General features: G+C 45.4%; 1 protein-coding gene across 1 annotated transcript in view; it reads left to right on the forward strand.

The window, feature by feature from the left end:
- The window catches only part of LOC140720614 (NACHT, LRR and PYD domains-containing protein 3-like), a 61,432-nt gene extending 43,954 nt beyond the window's left edge, over window positions 1–17,478 (forward strand). The window contains exons 8-12 of the mRNA XM_073035444.1: window positions 11,262–12,999; window positions 14,878–14,964; window positions 15,118–15,288; window positions 15,444–15,611; window positions 15,776–17,478. Coding sequence (XP_072891545.1) covers window positions 11,262–12,999; window positions 14,878–14,964; window positions 15,118–15,288; window positions 15,444–15,611; window positions 15,776–15,863 — 2,252 coding nt within the window. The 3' untranslated portion in view covers window positions 15,864–17,478. The remainder of the gene's footprint in view (window positions 1–11,261; window positions 13,000–14,877; window positions 14,965–15,117; window positions 15,289–15,443; window positions 15,612–15,775) is intronic.
- The last annotated feature ends 956 nt before the right edge of the window (window positions 17,479–18,434 follow it).

The raw sequence follows: 18,434 nt of genomic DNA on the forward strand, positions 1-18,434 counted from the left end.
CTGGATTGACACATGGAATTATCACATCATAGCCATTACTGAAACTTGGCTACAGGAGGGGCAGGACTGGCAGCTCAATGTTCCAGGGCTCCAATGTTTCAGACGTGATAGAGACAGAGGGATAAAGCGTGGGTGGTGGCTTTGCTAGTCAGGGAAAATATTACAGCAGTGCTTCGGCAGGACAGATTAGATGGCTTGTCTACTGAGGCCCTATGGGTGGAGTTGAGAAACCGGAAGGTATGACCACATTAATAGGGTTGTATTATGGACTACCCAATAGTTAGCGAGAATTGGAGGAGCAAATTTGCAGAGAGATAACAGACAACTGCAGGAGACAGAAATTTGTCATTGTAGAGGATTTTAATTTTCCACACATTGCTTGGGACTCCCATCCTGTTAAAGGTCTAGATGGGTTAGAGTTTGCAACATGTGTTCAGGAAAGTTTTCTAAGTCAATATATAGATGTACCAACTAGGGAGGGTGCAATATTAGATCTCCTATTATGAAATGAGTTAGGGCAGGTGACGGAAGTGTGTATCGGGGAACACTTTCCTTCCAGTGATAATAACGTCATTAGTTTCAACTTGATCATGGATAAAGATAGATCTGGTCCTCGGGTTGACGTTCTAAAACTGAAAAAGGCCAAATTTGAAGAAATGAGAAGGGATCTAAAAATCGTAGATTGGGACAGGTTGTTCTCTGGCAATGATGTGATTTGTAAGTGGGAGGCCTTCAAAGGAGAAATTTTGAGAGTGTAGAGTTTGTATGTTCCTGTCATGGTTGAAGGCAAAATGAATAGGAATAAAAAGCCTTGGTTATCGAGGGATATTGGGACTCTGATAAAGAAGAAGAGAGAGATGTATAACATTTATAGGCAACAGGGAGGAAGTAAGATGCTTGAGGAGTATACAAAGAGTAAGAAAATAATTAAGAAAGAAATCAGGAGGGCTAAAAGAAGACATGGGGTTGCTTTGGCAGTCAGGGTGAACGATAATTTTAAGAACGTCTACAGGTATGTTAAGAGCAAAAGGATAGTAAGGGATAAAATTGGTCCTCTTGAAGATCAGAGTGGTCGGCTATGTATGGAACCAAAAGAAATGGGGGAGATCTTAAATGGGTATTTTGCATCTCTATTTACTAAGGAAACTGGAATGGAGTCTATGGAAACAAGGCAAACAAGTAGGGAAGTCATGGAAGTTATACACATTAAAGAGGAGGAGGTACTTTCTGTCTTGAGGCAAATCAGAGTAAATAAATCCCCAGGACCTGACGGGGTATTCACTCGGACCTTGAAGAAGACTAATGTTGAAATTGCAGTGGCCCTGGCATAAGTATTATGTCGATATCCACGGACCGGGTGCCAGAGGATTGAAGGATAGCTCATGTAGTTCTGTTGTTTAAAAAAGGCTCAAAATGTAAGCCATGAAATTATAGGCCGGTAAGTTTGACATCGGTAGTAGGTAAATTATTGGAAGGAATACTAAGAGATAAGGTCTCCAGGTATTTCGGTAGACAGGGACTTATTAGAAAAAGTCAGTATGGCTTTATGCGTCATGTTTAACCAATCCATTAGAGCTTTTCAAGGAAGTTTCCAGGAAAGTGGATGAAGGGAAAGCAGTGGATGTTATATACATGGACTTCAGTAAGGCTTTTGGCAAGGTCCCGCATGGGAGGTTAGTTAGGAAGATTCAGTCGCTAGGTATACATGGAGAGGTAGTAAATTGCATCAGACATTGTCTCAATGAAAGAAGCCAGATAGTGGTAGTGGAAGATTGCTACTCTGAGTGGAGGCCTGTGACCAGTGATGTGCCACGGGGATCAGTGCTGGGTCCATTCTTATTTGTCATCTATATCAATGATCTGGATGATAATGTGGCAAATTGGATCACCAAATTTGCTAATGATACAAAGATTGGAGGTGTAGTGGACAGTGAGGAAGGTTTTCAAAGCTTGCAGAGGGATCTGGACCAGTTGGGGGAATGGGATGTAAAATGGCAGATGGAGTTTAATGCGGACAAGTGTGAGGTATTGCACTTCGGAAGATCAAACCAAATTAGAACATACAAGGTAAATGGCAGAACACAGAGGAGGGCAGTAGAACAGAGGGATCTGGGAGTATAGATACATAATTCCCTAAAAGTGGCGTCACAAGTAGATAGGGTCGTAAACAGAGCTTTTGGTACATCGGCCTTTATAAATCAAAGTACTGAGTATAAGAGTTGGAATGTAATGGTGAGGTTGTATAACACATTGGCGAGACCGAATTTGGGGTATTGTGTGCAGTTTTGGTCACCGAATTACAGGAAGGATATTAATAAGGTTGAAAGAGTGCAGAGAAGGTTTACAAAGATGTTGCCGGGACTTGAGAAACTGAGTTACAGAGAAGGGTTGGATAGGTTAGGACTTTATTCCCTGGCATGTAGGAGAATGAGAAGTGATTTGATAGAGGTGTTTAAAATTATGATGGGTATAGGTAGAGGGGATACAAGCAGGCTTTTTCCACTGAGGCTAGGGGAGAAAAAAAAACAGAGGTCATGGGTTAAGGGTGAAGGGGAAAAGTTTAAAGGGAACATTGGGGAAGGTGCTTCTTCACGCAGAGAGTGGTGGGAGTGTGGAATGAGCTGCCAGCTGAAGTGGTGAATGAGGGCTCACTTTTGACATTTAAGAAAAACCTGGACAGGTATATGGATGAGAGGTGTATAGAGGGATATGGGCCATGTGCTGGTCAGTGCGACTAGGCAGAAAAATGGTTTGGCACAGTCAGGAAGGGCTGTGCTGTAATGTTCTACGGTTCTATGGTTCTATCTGAGGTGAAAGAGGTGCTGTTGTGCCTTTTTTCACCATACAATTGATGTGTACAGACCACGTGAGGTCCTCAGTGATGTGAATGCCGAGGAACTTAAAGCTGTTCACTCTCTCAACCCCAGATCCATTGATATCAGTGGGGGTTAGCCTATCTCCATTCCTCTTGTCTTTGCGACATTGAGGGAGAAGTTGTTTTCTTGACACCACTGTGTCAGGCTGATGACTTCTTCTGTTTAGGCTGCCTCGTTATTACTTGATATTTGGCCAATAAATATAGTATACTCAGCAAATTTAATTAGCAGATTGGAGCTGTGGGTGGCGACACAGTCATGCGCATACAGAGAGTAAAGGAGGGTGCTTAGGACACAGCCCTGAGGGGCTCCTGTGTTGAGGGGCAGAGGGGCAGAGATGAGGGAGCCCACACTTACCACTTGCCGGCGATCTGACAGGAAATCCAGGACCCAGCTGCACAAGGCAGGGTCATGGCCGCGGTCTCTGAGCTTCTTGTCAAGCCTGGAGGGAACTATGGTATTGAATGCTGAACTGTAGTCTAATAACATCATTCTCACATAAGCATCCCTCTTCTCCAGATGTTTAAGGAGGTGTGCAGAGCAGTGGCTATTGTGTCATCTGTTGATCGGTTGTGTCGGTAGCTGAATTGTAGGGGGTCCGGTGTGGGTGGTAACAAGCTGCAGATGCAGCCCTTGACCAGCCTCTCAAAGCATTTGCTTATTACTGAGGTGAGTGCGACAGGACTCAAACGTTCAGGCATGTTGCCTTAGTCGTTTTAGGTACAGGAACAATGGTGGATGATTTGAAGCAGGAGGGAACTCTTCACTGGGAGAGGGTGTGATTAAAAATATCCGTAAATACTCCTGCCAGTTGTGCCGCGCGCATCCTGAGTACCCGCCCTGGGATGCCGTCCGGTCCCTCAACCTTGCGACTGTCCACTCATTGGAAACACCTGCGAACTTCAGCCTCAGAGATGACCAATGTGCAGGTCGCTTTGTCGGCTCTCCTCGGGGGCTCAGTGTTGGCGATATCGAACCGAGCGTAATGAGGCTTAGATCCTCTGGGAGACAGGGAGCGATGTTGGCAGCACCACTGCACTTAGCTCTGAAGTCTGCATTGGTGTACAGACCTTCCCATAAGCTGTGTGTGTTGTTGGTGGAGAGTTGTGCCTGAATACGATCTCTGTATTGTCGTTTCGCTGCCTGGATAACTTTGCATAGATCAGAGCTGAATTTCTTGAGCTCCTGCTGATCACCGGCATTGTAAGCAGTCGGTCACACGGCAAGTGCTGTTCACACGGAACTCTTGATACAAATGTTGTGGTTTGGGAAGTCCTGACCGATTTCTGAAGGGAATCATCCCCCCTCTGTGACAATAACACACAACTGGGGGATGTTGTTATTACACAGCTGTGATAATAACAGCCGGGAACTCCCTTGGCAGCCAGAAAGGTTTACACAGCAGCAGCAGGTATTCCAGATCCGGGGAACAAAGGATTTGAGGGAATGGACATTCCGGGGTTCCACCAAGCATTAATGATCATGAAACATACCCTAAATCCTGTTCTCTTCCCAAATGTGTGTGTGTGCGTGTGTGTGTGTGTGTGTGTGTGTGTGTGTGTGTGTGTGTGTGTGTGTGTGTGTGTGTGTGTGTGTGTGTGTGTGTGTGTGTGTGTGTGTGTGTGTGTGTGTGTGTGTGTGTGTGTGTGTGTGGAGGTCTGTTGTTTACTTGCAATTGCATTATATGACTCTATAACAGCTGAGGCAATTGCTTAGCTATTTTATTGAACAAGGTATATAGAATTTATGCAGAAAAGTAGGATTAGTATAAGTAGGTATTATGATTGACATAAATCTGATTGGCCGAAGGTCGTCTTTCCGTGCTCTACAATTCTTGGTCCATCCAAGCGACCAATCCACCAGCCTTTAGTCCGAAAGGTACCAACAATGCTTCACAATTTGTTCGTGTGAAAGGGAGGGATTTATTTCATTACTTTTACAGTTAATACATTTGTTGAACTGATTGTTTTCCTTTGTTCTGACTGCTTCAGGGCAGCCTGACCTATAATACTATGTTCCAGGTTTCCATAGCATAGTCAGATGTTTATGCGGCAAAGAAGGAGGGACTAGGTCCATAATGTGTGTGCCAGAATTTGTCTCCTTCAATTCAGCATTTGTTCTGTCGCCTGCTCTGCCTCGGTGCTTCAAGTGCTTACAGAGATGGTCATTACATGGCTGCACCATCCCCTCAGGCCGTGTGTTTCCAGATCGGTACCTTCAGAGGGAATTGTTCTTCAAATCCCCCTACCCCTCACGCTCCTCTTCTTAAAACTCTGTCCCCTTAGTTATACAGCTCTTTCTCTCTGGATAACAGGCTTTTAACGCACAGAAAGGTGCCTTTCATTTCAACTGACCCATGCTTACCCGAGTCAGTCCCATTTGCCTGCCTTTGGCCCATATCCCTCTGAATCAGTCCTATCCATAACCCTCGCTATATGCCTTTCAAACTCAGTAACTGAACCCCCCTTACCACTTTCTCTAGTGACTCCTTCCACATCTCCATTACTATCTGTGTTGGAAATGTCCCTCACGTCACCTTTCAGTATTTCTCCACTTACCTGAAACCTAAGCCCTCTGGTTTTACACACTTTGTGCTTGGAAAACCTGTGGCCATTCACACTCTCTTTAAGACGGAAAATTGTTCAGGCCAATGCAGGATCTACTAGAAACGCAGACTCTAGTCTCCTCTTCAGTGAAGCTTCACTCTTTCTACAGTGTGGCACAAGATACGTACACACTTAACACACTGAACCCAGCGCAACTGATGTTTTAAAAAGGACTTGTAAGGAAGACTACTGTTCAATGCCCGGCTGATAACACATGAAATCATTAGATGCCCTTTTTCCCCCTTTTTCTGCACCTTCAAGGATCTCCTCACTAAAATATCAATGTTGGAAAAGCTGGAAGCAATTCAGAAGCCACGGGTAGATACATCCAAATAGGAAGTGTTTTAAAGCATGTCGATAGGGTGATTAAGAAGGCTTCCATTTATTGGTCCAGATATAGAGCTCAAACGTCAGGAGGTTATGTTTCGTTAATAAAACCCTAATTTGGCCACACATGTAGTGTTTCGTACAGTTCAATTCGCCCCAATATAGAAAGGATGTTGAGGCCTTGGACAGGGCGCAGAAGAGTTGTTGCGTAGTTTATAGTGCATGTGCTATAAGGAAAGCTGGCTAAACGGAGGGTACTTTCTCTGCAGCGGCAGACGGTGAGGGGAGATCTGGTAGAGTTTCATAAGATAATGAAGGGCATAGAAAGGAGTAGCATGGGCATATCTCTTTCCCATGATTGAAATATCTAATAGCGGAGAAAATGCATGGAAGGCGTTGGAATGCAGTTCCAAGGGATTGTAAAGGTAAGTTTGTTACTGAGAGAATAGTTGGATGCTTGGTGGGGCCATGCACTTTCTGGCTCGTATCCTGTTGGGCATCATCCTGCAACTTCGGTGTACCCATCTGACAAATTATCTGGTCTCAGCGTCCTGGACAATCCTTGGTCAGTTGATCTTCACGTCTAGTTCCCTTATTTTGTCAGTCGGAAGCGGCATCAGACGCACTTTCCTATTGTAGAGGTATCGGGAACACATACCGATTCCCTGATCTCCCATATAGTCTGGCAGTGCATGTTACTGCCACAGCTGCTGCAATAGGGAGAGGAATTCTGAAAAAAAGCACTGCAATTTGACTTTCCAGAGTTCATCTTTCGTTTCTCTGCCAACATTTCCTGTTGGTCTCTTTTCCGCTAGATCTTTGTGTGTGTGTGTGTGTGTGTGTGTGTGTGTGTGTGTGTGTGTGTGTGTGTGTGTGTGTGTGTGTGTGTGTGTGTGTGTGTGTGTGTGTGTGTGTGTGTGTGGTGGGGGGGTGGTACTCGATGACGACCCGATAGTTGGTGACTGTAGAGGCCAATTCTGGATCTGCAGACCCGGGAGCAGTTGGGACACAGGGACAGCTGGGATGCAGGCGCTTGGGTAGTTGGATCCTTCTTGCATCCCCTCTTCTTTTCAGCAGTCGCTCTTCTGGGTTCCTCAAAATTCTTGGCTTTTCCGTGGATCAGCGGCTGCCACTCGTTGACCTCCATATTTGCCTGAGAGAGCCTCTGCTTAATTTGGTCCTTGTACCTCCTGCGCGGGGCACCACGATCTCTCTTGCCCTGAGAGAGTTCTCCGTATAGTACTGCTTTCGGTAACCTGGACCTGTCCAGGCGAGGCACGTGGCCTGTCAGACAGCGGATCTGGCTGAGCAGCAAAGCGGCTTCAGGGCCTGGAAGTTGAACATATAGAGCTATGCATGTCTGTGTGAATATATGAAATATTAAACTAAATAATAGTGCAGAAATAGAAATTTAAAAAGAGATTAGAGAGTCACTATCGATGGGTTCAATGTCCATTCGGAAACTGGATGGCAGAGGAGAAGTTGTTCTGAATCGTTGAGTGTGCGCCTTACTCCGATCCTGTACAGTAGACCCCATGCACAAGACGGTGATGAAGCCAGGTACAATGCTCTGCAAGTTACACCTGTAGAAATATTCGAGTGATGTTGGAAACTCATGATGAAATATAGTCATTGTTGTGTCTTCTTTGTAGCTGAATCGATATATTAGGTCCAGGTTTGTTACTCAGAGATATTGACAGCCAGGAATTTGGAATTGCTCACTCTTTCCACATCAGATCCCTCTATGAGGACTGGTGTGTTGTGTTCCCTCGTCTCGCCGTTTCTGAAATCCACAATTAGCTCTATTGACATATTTTCATAACGCAAGCAGGATTCAGCACTCCATACACGCATATGCAAATCCAATAAGGGGTACACATCACTGAACGAAAATGAAAGCTTAACCCATAAAAAATGAAGAAACTATCATAAAAGTAGAAAATGTTAAGCAATGGAAGAGTCTGACTCCCCACGGAAGACATCCACACGATCTGAGCCGATTAGATGTCGACAAGGAAGCGTCGAGCCCCTGGCTCAGAGTTGGAGAACTCTTCCCAGAGACAAAAGGGATCATTGTAGTAATACAGGACAAGGTTGTTAACACATGTAGTTATCAATAATACAGAGTAAACGACCAATAGGTTCAAGACGATATATGCTGAAAATTACAAGAGAAACTAGAAACAATCCCAGACTTTACAGGATCCTGCAGTAGTTTAACTGAATCTCATTACTTGCACAATCACAATAAAGTGGTGGGCGACATTCACAAAAAACTGCTGAAAAACACCATAATTTGCTATAAGGACAAGCCTGCTTCACATTTCGAGTTAGAGTCCTTCATATCATACTGTGACCGATTATTATTTCACATAGGATAATCCATGATAACTGATCGGATATAATTTTTAAGGATAAACAAGCAAAAACAAATTATTTAATCGATATAGCCATTCCAAACTTAACAGACAGAAATCAATTAGTAAAAAACACCAGAAATATGCTGAATTAAAAGGGGAAAATAAAAGACTATGGAACACGAACTGGGTATTCATTATCCCAATCGTAATATCGATAACTGGTATAAAGTGGTGGGCGACATTCACAAAAACATTGCTTAAACTACAACTGATGAAAAACACCACAACTTACTATAAGTACAAGCCTGCTCCACTTTTCGAGTTAGAGTCCTTCATATCATACTGTGACCGATCATTATTTCAGATAGGATAATCCATGATAACCGCTCGGATATAATTTAACAGGATAAACAAGCAAAAACAAGTTTTTAAATATATATAGCCATTCCAAACACACATAACTTACAGAAATGAATTCGTAAAAACACCAGAAATATGCTGAATTAAAAGGGGAAAATGAAAGACTATGGAACACGAACAGGGTATTCATTATCCCCATCGTAATATCTGGATCATCCCAAAGGCTTTACACAATAGTATTAATAAATTAGGCCCACACGGCAATACTTGTGTAAATCTTCGAAAACCCACAATACTATACACCACGAGAATAGTCTGAATTCTCCTATCAATTGAGACATGAATGTACTTGGCTATGCCTGTACCTCAAGTTTCACCATTTTAGGCTAAGATAATATTGATGATGATGATGATGATGATGATGATGATGATCATAATAATAATAATAATAATAATAATAATAATAATAATAATAATAATAATAATAATAATAATGACATTTATAAAGCACCTTTCATCCAGACGATGCCGTTCAAACCGCATCACAACGGGATTATGTGCAAACTAGAAAATAAAAGTCAAAATGTGTCAGTCCTAATATGCACCTCAGACTTCTGCACAGTGCTGTAGTTTAAGGCGTTGAATTCTACAGTTTAGGAACATAGTCCCAAAAAACTCAACGCTGACCTCCCAATGATCCTTTGGCCTTCTACCTTATCGTCTGCCTGCACTGCATTTTCTCGGCAACTGAAACACTGTTTCCTTGAACTATTCTGTTCCATGTTTCCTTGTACAACCTCATTGCACCGATGTGATGTAATGATCTATTTGGATCGCATGCAGAAAAGTTTTCCATTTTACAGTGGTGCATGTGACAATAATAAACCAATTTACCGATTGATTGTCAATAATACAGTGCCCCTTGGTTGCTTAAGATTATTATACCCGGGGGGTTGGCAGTGCGGATGAGCTGCCACGACCTATTAAATGCTCCCAGTGGCGAGTAGCCTCTGTCCAGCTCCTGGCCTTCACTTGCGGTTTAGCCACTAAGCCTAGTAAAGCGTTTCTTCCGACAGGAGAAGGGGCACAGATGCCTTACAGCCAGTCGCTTTGTTCAGATGGGCTCATCGGCCGTGATTGGCAGCTCACACAGGAGCAGGAAAACTCTGATCTCAAAACTCCACTGCGTTGCAACTGTCCCCCTCATGGGGAAGAGTTTGGGAGTAAACCCAATAGGAAAATTCTTGACCTGATGCCCCTAAGTCAGTGTTAAATGGTGTTCAACGCAGACTGGCATATCCTGCGACACCTCTGGTGCCAAGCTGTGTCAGTGTCTGCCATTCCTTTGTGTTCATCAGATGCATGGAGAGAGGGAGCTTGCTACATGTCCTGCTTGCAGGGGCAGGACATCCACGGTCGGCTCTGACAGACGGAGGCCTCATCAGACAGCGTCCCACACCCCCACAGCAAGACTGATGAGTAGCATTTGCCAAGACTTCACCACCCTCTCCCACGAACACGATGTACATTACTGAGACAGACGCTTGTGGTTTCTTCCATTGACAGAGATTTCATCTTTCCGCCAATCCTCCATCACTGCGACTGAAAATTACCCATTTTCTTTCTTGTAACTCCGATGGTTTATCGATCCGCAACTTCACTGTGATTCTCCCCCAAATGCTGGCCGACTTGAGTATTTCCCTCATATTCTGCTCCTGTTTTGATGCAAGAGCAGTGGACACCTGTGACTCCCCAGTGTGCAGCTTTGCCAAAATGCACAGTGTCCTGCTCTCCATATTTCCACACCAGATCAACATTAACATCGTCTGTTAATGATGCAAACAATGCTTTAAATATAGTGAAATATTGTTGTGACGGGAGTGCAGTCAGGATTGCAATAGAATATTCAAGATTCAAAAACTTTATTGTCATTCTAACTGTACATCAGCTCTGCAGGGCAGAATGAGACAGCGTTTCCCAGGAGCAGTGCAATCATAATATAACATACGCAACAATAAATAGTAAACACAACAATATAAAGTAAAACACAACAGCCACATGTCAGTTAAAATCAAGTTACAAGTGTCCAGTGCAGTTAAAATTGTCAAAGCAGAGTCAGATCGAGCAGCTATTTAGCAGTCTGACTGCCTGTGGGAGGAAGCTGTTTAGTAGCCTTACGGTTTTAGTTTTGATGCTCCTGTAACGTTTCCCTGATGGCAGAAGAACAAACAGTTCATGGAGAGGGTGTGAGGGGTCTTTAATGATGTACCGTGTCTTCTGGAGGCATCGACTCTAAAAGAGGTCTTGGACAGAAGGTAGGGAGACCCCAATAGCCTTCTCTGCTCCCCTAACCAGCCTGTCGGCAGCACTGCAGCTGGAGTACCAGGTTGGGATGCAAAAGGTCAGCACACTCTCAACCACGCCTCTGTAGAATGTAGTTAAGATGTTAGTGGGTAGTGATGCTTGTTTAAGCTTCCTCAAAAAGTGCAATCAGGGGAATGTTCACATTCACAAATAACTATAACCAGAAAATGAGGATTGGACATTTTCAGGGACATCCATTGCTGTCAATTCTGTGTCTGTGAACAGAATTTTACTTGCTGTCCTAATATCCATGGAAGCATTGAATTTATTCCTGTAATCTCAAACACTGAAAGTTGAAAGGCAGTTAAAAAGTTCTTTGTCAGATGAGCCATTTAACATTTTGAATATGTTCTCTGTTCCCATGGAAGATGTTCAACAGAAACACAAGGAGACTCTGCGGGCACAAACTGAAACACTGAGAGTGAACACGATCCTGATGAGGGAGAAGGTGAAGGTTTTCCAGCTGGTTGATCGATACGCTGAGCTCACGGTCATTTCTTCTGTTCGAAATCGGAGACTGGTGGAACATGAGCTGCTGGCAAGAGGCAGAGACCACGAGGAGTGGAGACAGAAACATCTCCGCGGAGAGATGGAAAAAATCCGGACTGATCAGTTACTCCAGAGCAGCTTTTCCCGGGGTAAATCCAAATCTGGGAGTTCAGCATCAGTGGCCGGAGTCCCGGGGATCGGGAAAACAACAATGGTACAAAAGATTGTTTATGACTGGGCCACGGGGAAAATATACCAACAGTTCCAGTTTGTCTTCAGTTTCAAATTCCGTGATTTAAACAGTATTAACTGTCGAATAAACCTGAGGGAACTGATTCTGGATCAGTATCCCTACTTTGGGAATATCCTGAGAGAGGTCTGGAAGAACCCAGAGGGATTGCTGTTTATATTCGATGGTTTGGATGAATTCAAACACAGAATCGATTTTGCGGACAGTCGGAGAGATACAGAACCCAAGCACCAGTGCCCAGATCCCGAGTGGTGGTGTGAAGTGTCTGACATTGTGTACAGTTTAATCCAGGGCAAGCTGCTCCCAGGGTGTTCAGTGCTGGTTACCACCCGCCCCACTGCGTTACATTTATTGGAAAAGGCGGATATCAGTGTCTGGACTGAAATCCTGGGATTTGTTGGTGAGGAACGGAAGGAATATTTCATCAGACATTTTGAAGATCAGACGGTGGCGGAAGCTGTTTTCAATTATGTGAAGGAGAACGAAATCCTGTACACCATGAGCTACAACCCTTCCTACTGCTGGATCCTCGCTCTGGCACTGGGCCCCTTCTTCACACAAAGAGTCAGAGACCCGCAGCGAGTTCCCAAGACAATCACCCAACTGTACTCCTACTATATTTACAACATCCTGAAAAACCACGGCCGTCAGATTGAGAACCCCCGTGATGTGTTACTCAGTGTTGGTCAGATGGCCTTCAGAGGAGTGTCCCAGAGGAAGATTGTGTTTACAGATGGAGATTTGATCAACTACAATCTGCAGCCTTCCCAGTTCCTGTCCGGGTTCCTGATGGAGCTTTTGGAGAGAGAGGATTCTGCCGGTTGTGTGGTGTACACATTCCCACACCTCACTATCCAAGAGTTTGTAGCTGCAGTCGCACAATTCCTGATTCCACATCCCAGGGATATACTGAAATTCCTCACTGAAGCCCACAACACGTCAGTTGGGCGATTTGAGGTATTTCTCCGTTTTGTTGCTGGTCTCTCCTCCTCAATGACAGCTCAGGGCCTGGAGGAGTTTCTGGGTCCATTTCCTCATGAAACAACCGGCCGGGTGATTAAGTGGGTGAAGGAGGAGGTTCAACGCCAGATTGGAAACACAGGGAGTGGAGCTGGTAAAAAGAGCCTCCTGAACACATTGCACTACCTGTTTGAGTCTCAGAATCGTGGCCTGGCTCAGGCCACACTGGGATCTGTGGAAACACTTTCATTCAGTGAAATGCCACTGACCCCGATTGACTGCGTAGTCTTGTCCCATGTCATCGGACTCTGTGATACAATCAAACAGCTCGATTTTTGGAACTGCCGCATTCACTTTGAAGGAATACAGCGGCTGGGACCCGGGCTACACAAGTGCCAGGAGTTGAGGTAACTTGATTTATCTCTCACTCTGAACTGTGAAACTGTTCCATTGTGTGGTTTCAATGCGAAGGAAATTGGGTAAAATCGGAGTAAATCAGATTGCGAAACATTGTTAAAAATGACCAAGGGACCAGTCAGTAATTCCACAAGAACAGAAGGGTTCTGTGGTTCCTTGTGAAGGGATGTTGGAGACTTCATCAGATCAGTGAACAACGACCATTGGTTTAATGGTAGTAAATCACAGGAATGGCCGTGTTTCTCGCTGCCTGTGACACGTCCATTGACAACGTTCCTTCTCAATGTTAATGACACCCAGACCGACACTGACTGCAAGGGGGTGTGTAGGGACATCACACCATTTCCCGTTGAGGAACAAGAGAGTGTGAGATGACTTTCCCAGTGAGAGGTTTAGAAATGCTGCTGTGACATTGTCCTCCTCTGCCCTTCCCTGTGAGTGACTATCTCCATCACTCCACCTGTGTGACTTTTCTCAAACCCCGTTACCCAGTCACCATGTGGGCATCTGTTCTCCCGATTGTGGACCTCAGTTTTGGCCAACCTCTCCCAAGGATCTACAAGCGGTACGTCCGCATCACCTCCTCTTGTGGGAACAACTTTTCTCATCACTACACTCCAGTGGGATCTCTGTGCACACTTCCATTCCCACTGTTGGACCTCTCTGCAGAAGTCTCATTCTTCCTGTGCGTTAATTTCTCCCCATCCTTCTGTCGGGTCTTTCTTCCCCACCCCATTTCCCCTGTGGTATCACTCTTCCCCATCCACCTTCCAACTATGGGATCTCTCTTCCCCACCCCATTTCCCCTGTGGGGGCTTCTCTTCCCCACCCTGTGAGTATCACTCTTCCCCATCCACCTTCCTGCTGTGGGTTCTCTCTTTCCCGTCCTCCTTCCCCCTATGGGATCTCTCTTCCCCACCCGCTTTCCCGTATGGTGGGGGTCTCTCTTCCTCCTCTCCCTTCCCACTGTGGGGATCCCTCTTCCCCATCCCGTTCTGCTGTCAGTTCTCTTTTCTCTTCGCCGTCCTCCTCCCCTTGCGATATCTCTAATCTTCACCCCCTTTACCCCTGTGGGAAGTCTTCTCGATTCCCCTTCCTCCGGTGGGATCTCAATTCCCTCTCCCCATTCGTTCTTTTGGCTCGCTCTTCCCCAACTCCTGCCTCCAGTGGGATCTTTATTCCCTAACTCCTTCCTCCTGTGGGGATCACTTACCCATCCCCCTTCCTCTGTCGGGTTCTCCCTTGCTCATTCCCTTCCTCCTATGAGGTTCTCTCTTGCCCATCCCCATTCCTCCAATAGGAATCTCTCTTCCACATTCCGCTTTCTCCTCTGGAGTCTTTCTTCCCCATTTCCATTCCTGCTGTGTGGAATCACTCTTCCCCACCCCCTTCATCCTGTGGGATCTCTCTTCCCCATCCCCCATCATCCTCTCGGGATAACTCTTCCTCATTCCCTATTGCTCTATGGGGATCCGTCTTCCTTGTTCCCCTTCCTCCTGTGGGGATCATTTTTTCCCACCACTTTTCCTGTGGTGGGGGTCTCTGCGCGCATCTCCCATGGAGATTTTCCCACCCACAATTCCTCCTCTCAGAGGGACGATCTCTCACCTTTCAACCCTGCCCCTTCTGACATTCTCACATCAGGAACACTATTCTAACTGTTGGGGAAAGAGTCAGATGATGGGAAATTACAGAGTCACACTGACAGTAAATTACTGACATTCAGTGGTGAAATTTGACAGTGATGGGAATTCCAATCAGTGATCTACTGAAGGGTTTCATGTTTGCAGAAATATCCCAATGAGAGATATTCCCTCAGACCCACAGTTTCAATCTCTTTGTTCATTAGTTTGTCTCTTTGTGTTTAGACTCGGGGGGAATGACCTGGGAGATTCAGGAGTGAAACTGGTGTCTGAGGCTCTGAGGAACCCGGAGTGTAAAATACAGAAACTGCGGTAAGTACCAGACTGTTGGAGATTGTGTTTACAGTTACTGGGTGTCAGAAATTGAACATCAAGCTGATCAGTAATTGTGTTACTGCTAAACACTGGGAATTTCTGATGTCTCCTGTCTGTGTGTCCTTCACTCTCACTCTCTCTCAACCCCAGGCTGAACGATGTTGGCCTCACAGGTTCTGGTGCCGAGGATCTCGCCTCCACTCTCAGTGCAAACTGTACACTTACAGAGCTGAACCTGAGTATTAATAAACTGGGAGATTCAGGAGTGAAACTGATGTCTGAGGCTCTTGGAAACCCGGAGTGTAAAATACAGAAACTGTGGTAAGTACTAGACTGTGGGAGTTTGTGTTTACAGTCACTGCGAGTCTGACATTTGACATTGATATGATCAGTAATTGTGTTACAGATAAACACTAGGGATTTGTACCGTCTCCTGTCTCTCTGTGTCCTTCACCTTCACTCTCTCTCATCTCCAGGCTGTGGAAAGTTGGTCTCACGGATTCTGGTGCCGAGGATCTTGTCTCGGCTCTCAGTACAAACCAATCACTGACGGAGCTGGACTTGAGATTAAACTCGCTTACGGACCGATCTGTCCCTGCTTTCCGTCGCCTAATACTGACCGTCCCAAGTCTGGCCTATATTGAGTGAGTATTCTTGTTAATGCTCAGTGTGATAAAATATCAGTGGATCCGCGGGTTCACCGGTGATATTTGTTTGTCAGCGTTTTTGAAATATTAACCCCAATCCCCTGTTACAGTCACTGTTGTATCATTTGTTTATTTCCTCTGTATTCTTCCCTCTGTTTCAGGCTGTGGAGAAATCACTTCAGTGAGACTGGGGAGATGGAACTGAAGTCTTTGCAGGAACTCAGACCTGGACTGACATTGAACCTGTGAACATCTGAATGAGTGAACAACCCCACCCAAGGGATGGGGACATTTTAGTCGATTTCTCACCATCCCCTTTAATGACAACACTCCAGGGTTAATTCCCAATGATTCTAACGGATCTCATTTCCAACCAAGCACTCTTTGATGTCAGAAGCGTTTCCGCAGGCATGTAATTCCCCTTTGTGACCAGCAGCGCTATTTCTGCTGGATGTCCCGGTCCGAGAGTTGATTTAAGTGAGGCCTTGAGGAAATACACAGATAGAAGAGGCGGGGCTCAGTCTGGGACACCAGTGTCTGGGGTGGGATTATCCTGAGAGAGAACACTTTTGCTCACTATGCTGAGGACAGTACATTTAGTAGTCTGTCCGACATAATGATGTTAAATGGATAAATACCTTGGTAGCTACCCTGGAACTGCAGTGATCTCAGACACTGTCCTGAAATGTGATTTTATAATCATCGGTTTCCTGAAGCGGAATGATGGTGAGAAACGGGACGGATTATTCAATCTGTTACTCGTTGTCACTGGTCAGTTAATTGTGTGTGACTCTGAGTGAATGAGGAACAGCTTATTTATTTCCGAAAGTTAGCAGGTTACACGTTGTTTAATTTACATTTACATTTGTCATGTGTGTTGGCGCGTGGCCTAGTGGACAAGGCATCGGACTATTAACCTGAAGGTCACTGGTTCGAGCCTCAGCTGAGGCAGCGTGTTTGTGTCCTTGAACAAGACACTTAACACATTGCTCTGTGGCACCGGGGCCTGGTGCCCTTCCCTTGGACAACATCGGTGGCGTGGAGAGGGGACGGCTTGCAGCCTGGGCAACTGCTGGTCTCCCATCAAAAAAGCCTGGAAAAAAAAACCTTCCAAGACGCAAATCCATGGTCTCATGAGACTAACGTATGACTATTATTATGATGATAAACTGCTGTAACTTTCTGTCGGATGTCCCGGTCCGAGAGTTCATTTAAGTGAGGCCTTCGGGAAATACACAGATGGAAGGAACACGAAGGGGGGTGGGCCCTCAGTCTGGGACACCAGTGTCTGGGGTGGGATTATCCTGAGAGAGAATACTTTTGCTCACTATGCTGAGGATAATACATTTAGAAGTCTGGCCGACGTAATGATGTTAAATGGATAAATACCTTGGTAGCGACCCTGGAACTGCAGCGATCTCGGACACTGTCCTGAAATTTCAGGCCCCAGAGAATTACCCAGACAGGAAGAGCCCGGGGGTCCGGGGCTCACCTGGGACACCGGTATCCCGGGGTGGGATTATCCCGGGAGAGAATCTTTTTGCTCCCTTTGCTGAGGACGGTGCATTCGGCAGCCTGGCCGATATAATGATGTTAAATGGACAAATCCCTCGGCAGTGACCCTGGATCTGCAGCGATCCCGGACACGGCCCTGAAGTGTGATTTTATAATCATCGGTTCCCCGATGCAGAGTGACGGTGAGAAACGGGACTGATTATTCAATCTGTTACTCGTTGTCAATGGTCAGTTAATTGTGTGTGACTCTGAGTGAATCAGGAACAGCTTATTTGTTCCTGCACGTCAGCAGGTTACACGTTGTTTAATTTACATTTGTCATGATGAAATCAATAAACTGCTGTAACTTCCTGTCTTGGTCTTGGACTTGATTTGAGTTTGCTCGGGAACCCCATCACCCACAGCGATCCAGAGCTTCTCGCAGAGGCACAGCTGAGGCTAAGGGAGGTTTGCTGCCCAGGATCTCGTAACCCCCACAGCACCCAAGCTGATCCCGTGCTTTTCTTGCTCCTGCCCCCCCCCCCACACTTTCATTGTTCCCCCCGAAACCTTTTTCCACACCGTAACCTTGCCTATTTTAACATCTTTAAAGGTTCCCAATGAATCTGCCTCTACCACCACCCCACACCAGCAGTCTGTGTAAAAAAAAACCCTGCACTTCACATGTCCTTTGGAATTACCCCCATCTCACCTTTAAAAAGAGTCCTCTGTTATTTGACATTTCAACCGTGGGGAAATTACTGTCTGTCTGGTATTTCCATGTCCCCCATAAATTGTATAAAATTCAGCAGATCTACTCTTAGCCTCTCCCGCTCCAGAGACGACAACCCCAGTTTGTCAAAACTCTCAGTATAGTGCATGCTCTCTAATCCAGAAGGCATCCTGGTTAGCGCCGGCTGTATCCTCCGCAAAGCCTCGATGTCTTTCCTCTGATGGGGCCACCAGAGTTAATTACAGACTTACTAGAGTTTTGTAAACTCTCCATGGTAGCATCTTTCCTGAAAATCAACCAGCCCTTATCTCATTAAGTAGCCTCATGTGCAGCACCTTGTCAAATACCCTCTGAAAAAACAAGTAAGCCATATCCACTGACTCTCCTTTGTTGATGCTGATTGTTATATCCTCAAAAAATTGCAACAGGTTTCCCATTACGGAACCTATGCAGACTTTGTCCTACTTTTTCATGTATCCGGACACCTCATACTCCAACATTTTCCTAACGATGAAGGAAGACTAATTGGCCTAGAATTTCCTATTTTTGCCTCCCTCCTTTCTTAAGGAGTGGCGTGACATGTGTAATTTCCA

Source organism: Hemitrygon akajei, unplaced genomic scaffold (genome assembly GCF_048418815.1).
Source record: "Hemitrygon akajei unplaced genomic scaffold, sHemAka1.3 Scf000045, whole genome shotgun sequence".
NCBI classification, from domain to species: domain Eukaryota; kingdom Metazoa; phylum Chordata; class Chondrichthyes; order Myliobatiformes; family Dasyatidae; genus Hemitrygon; species Hemitrygon akajei.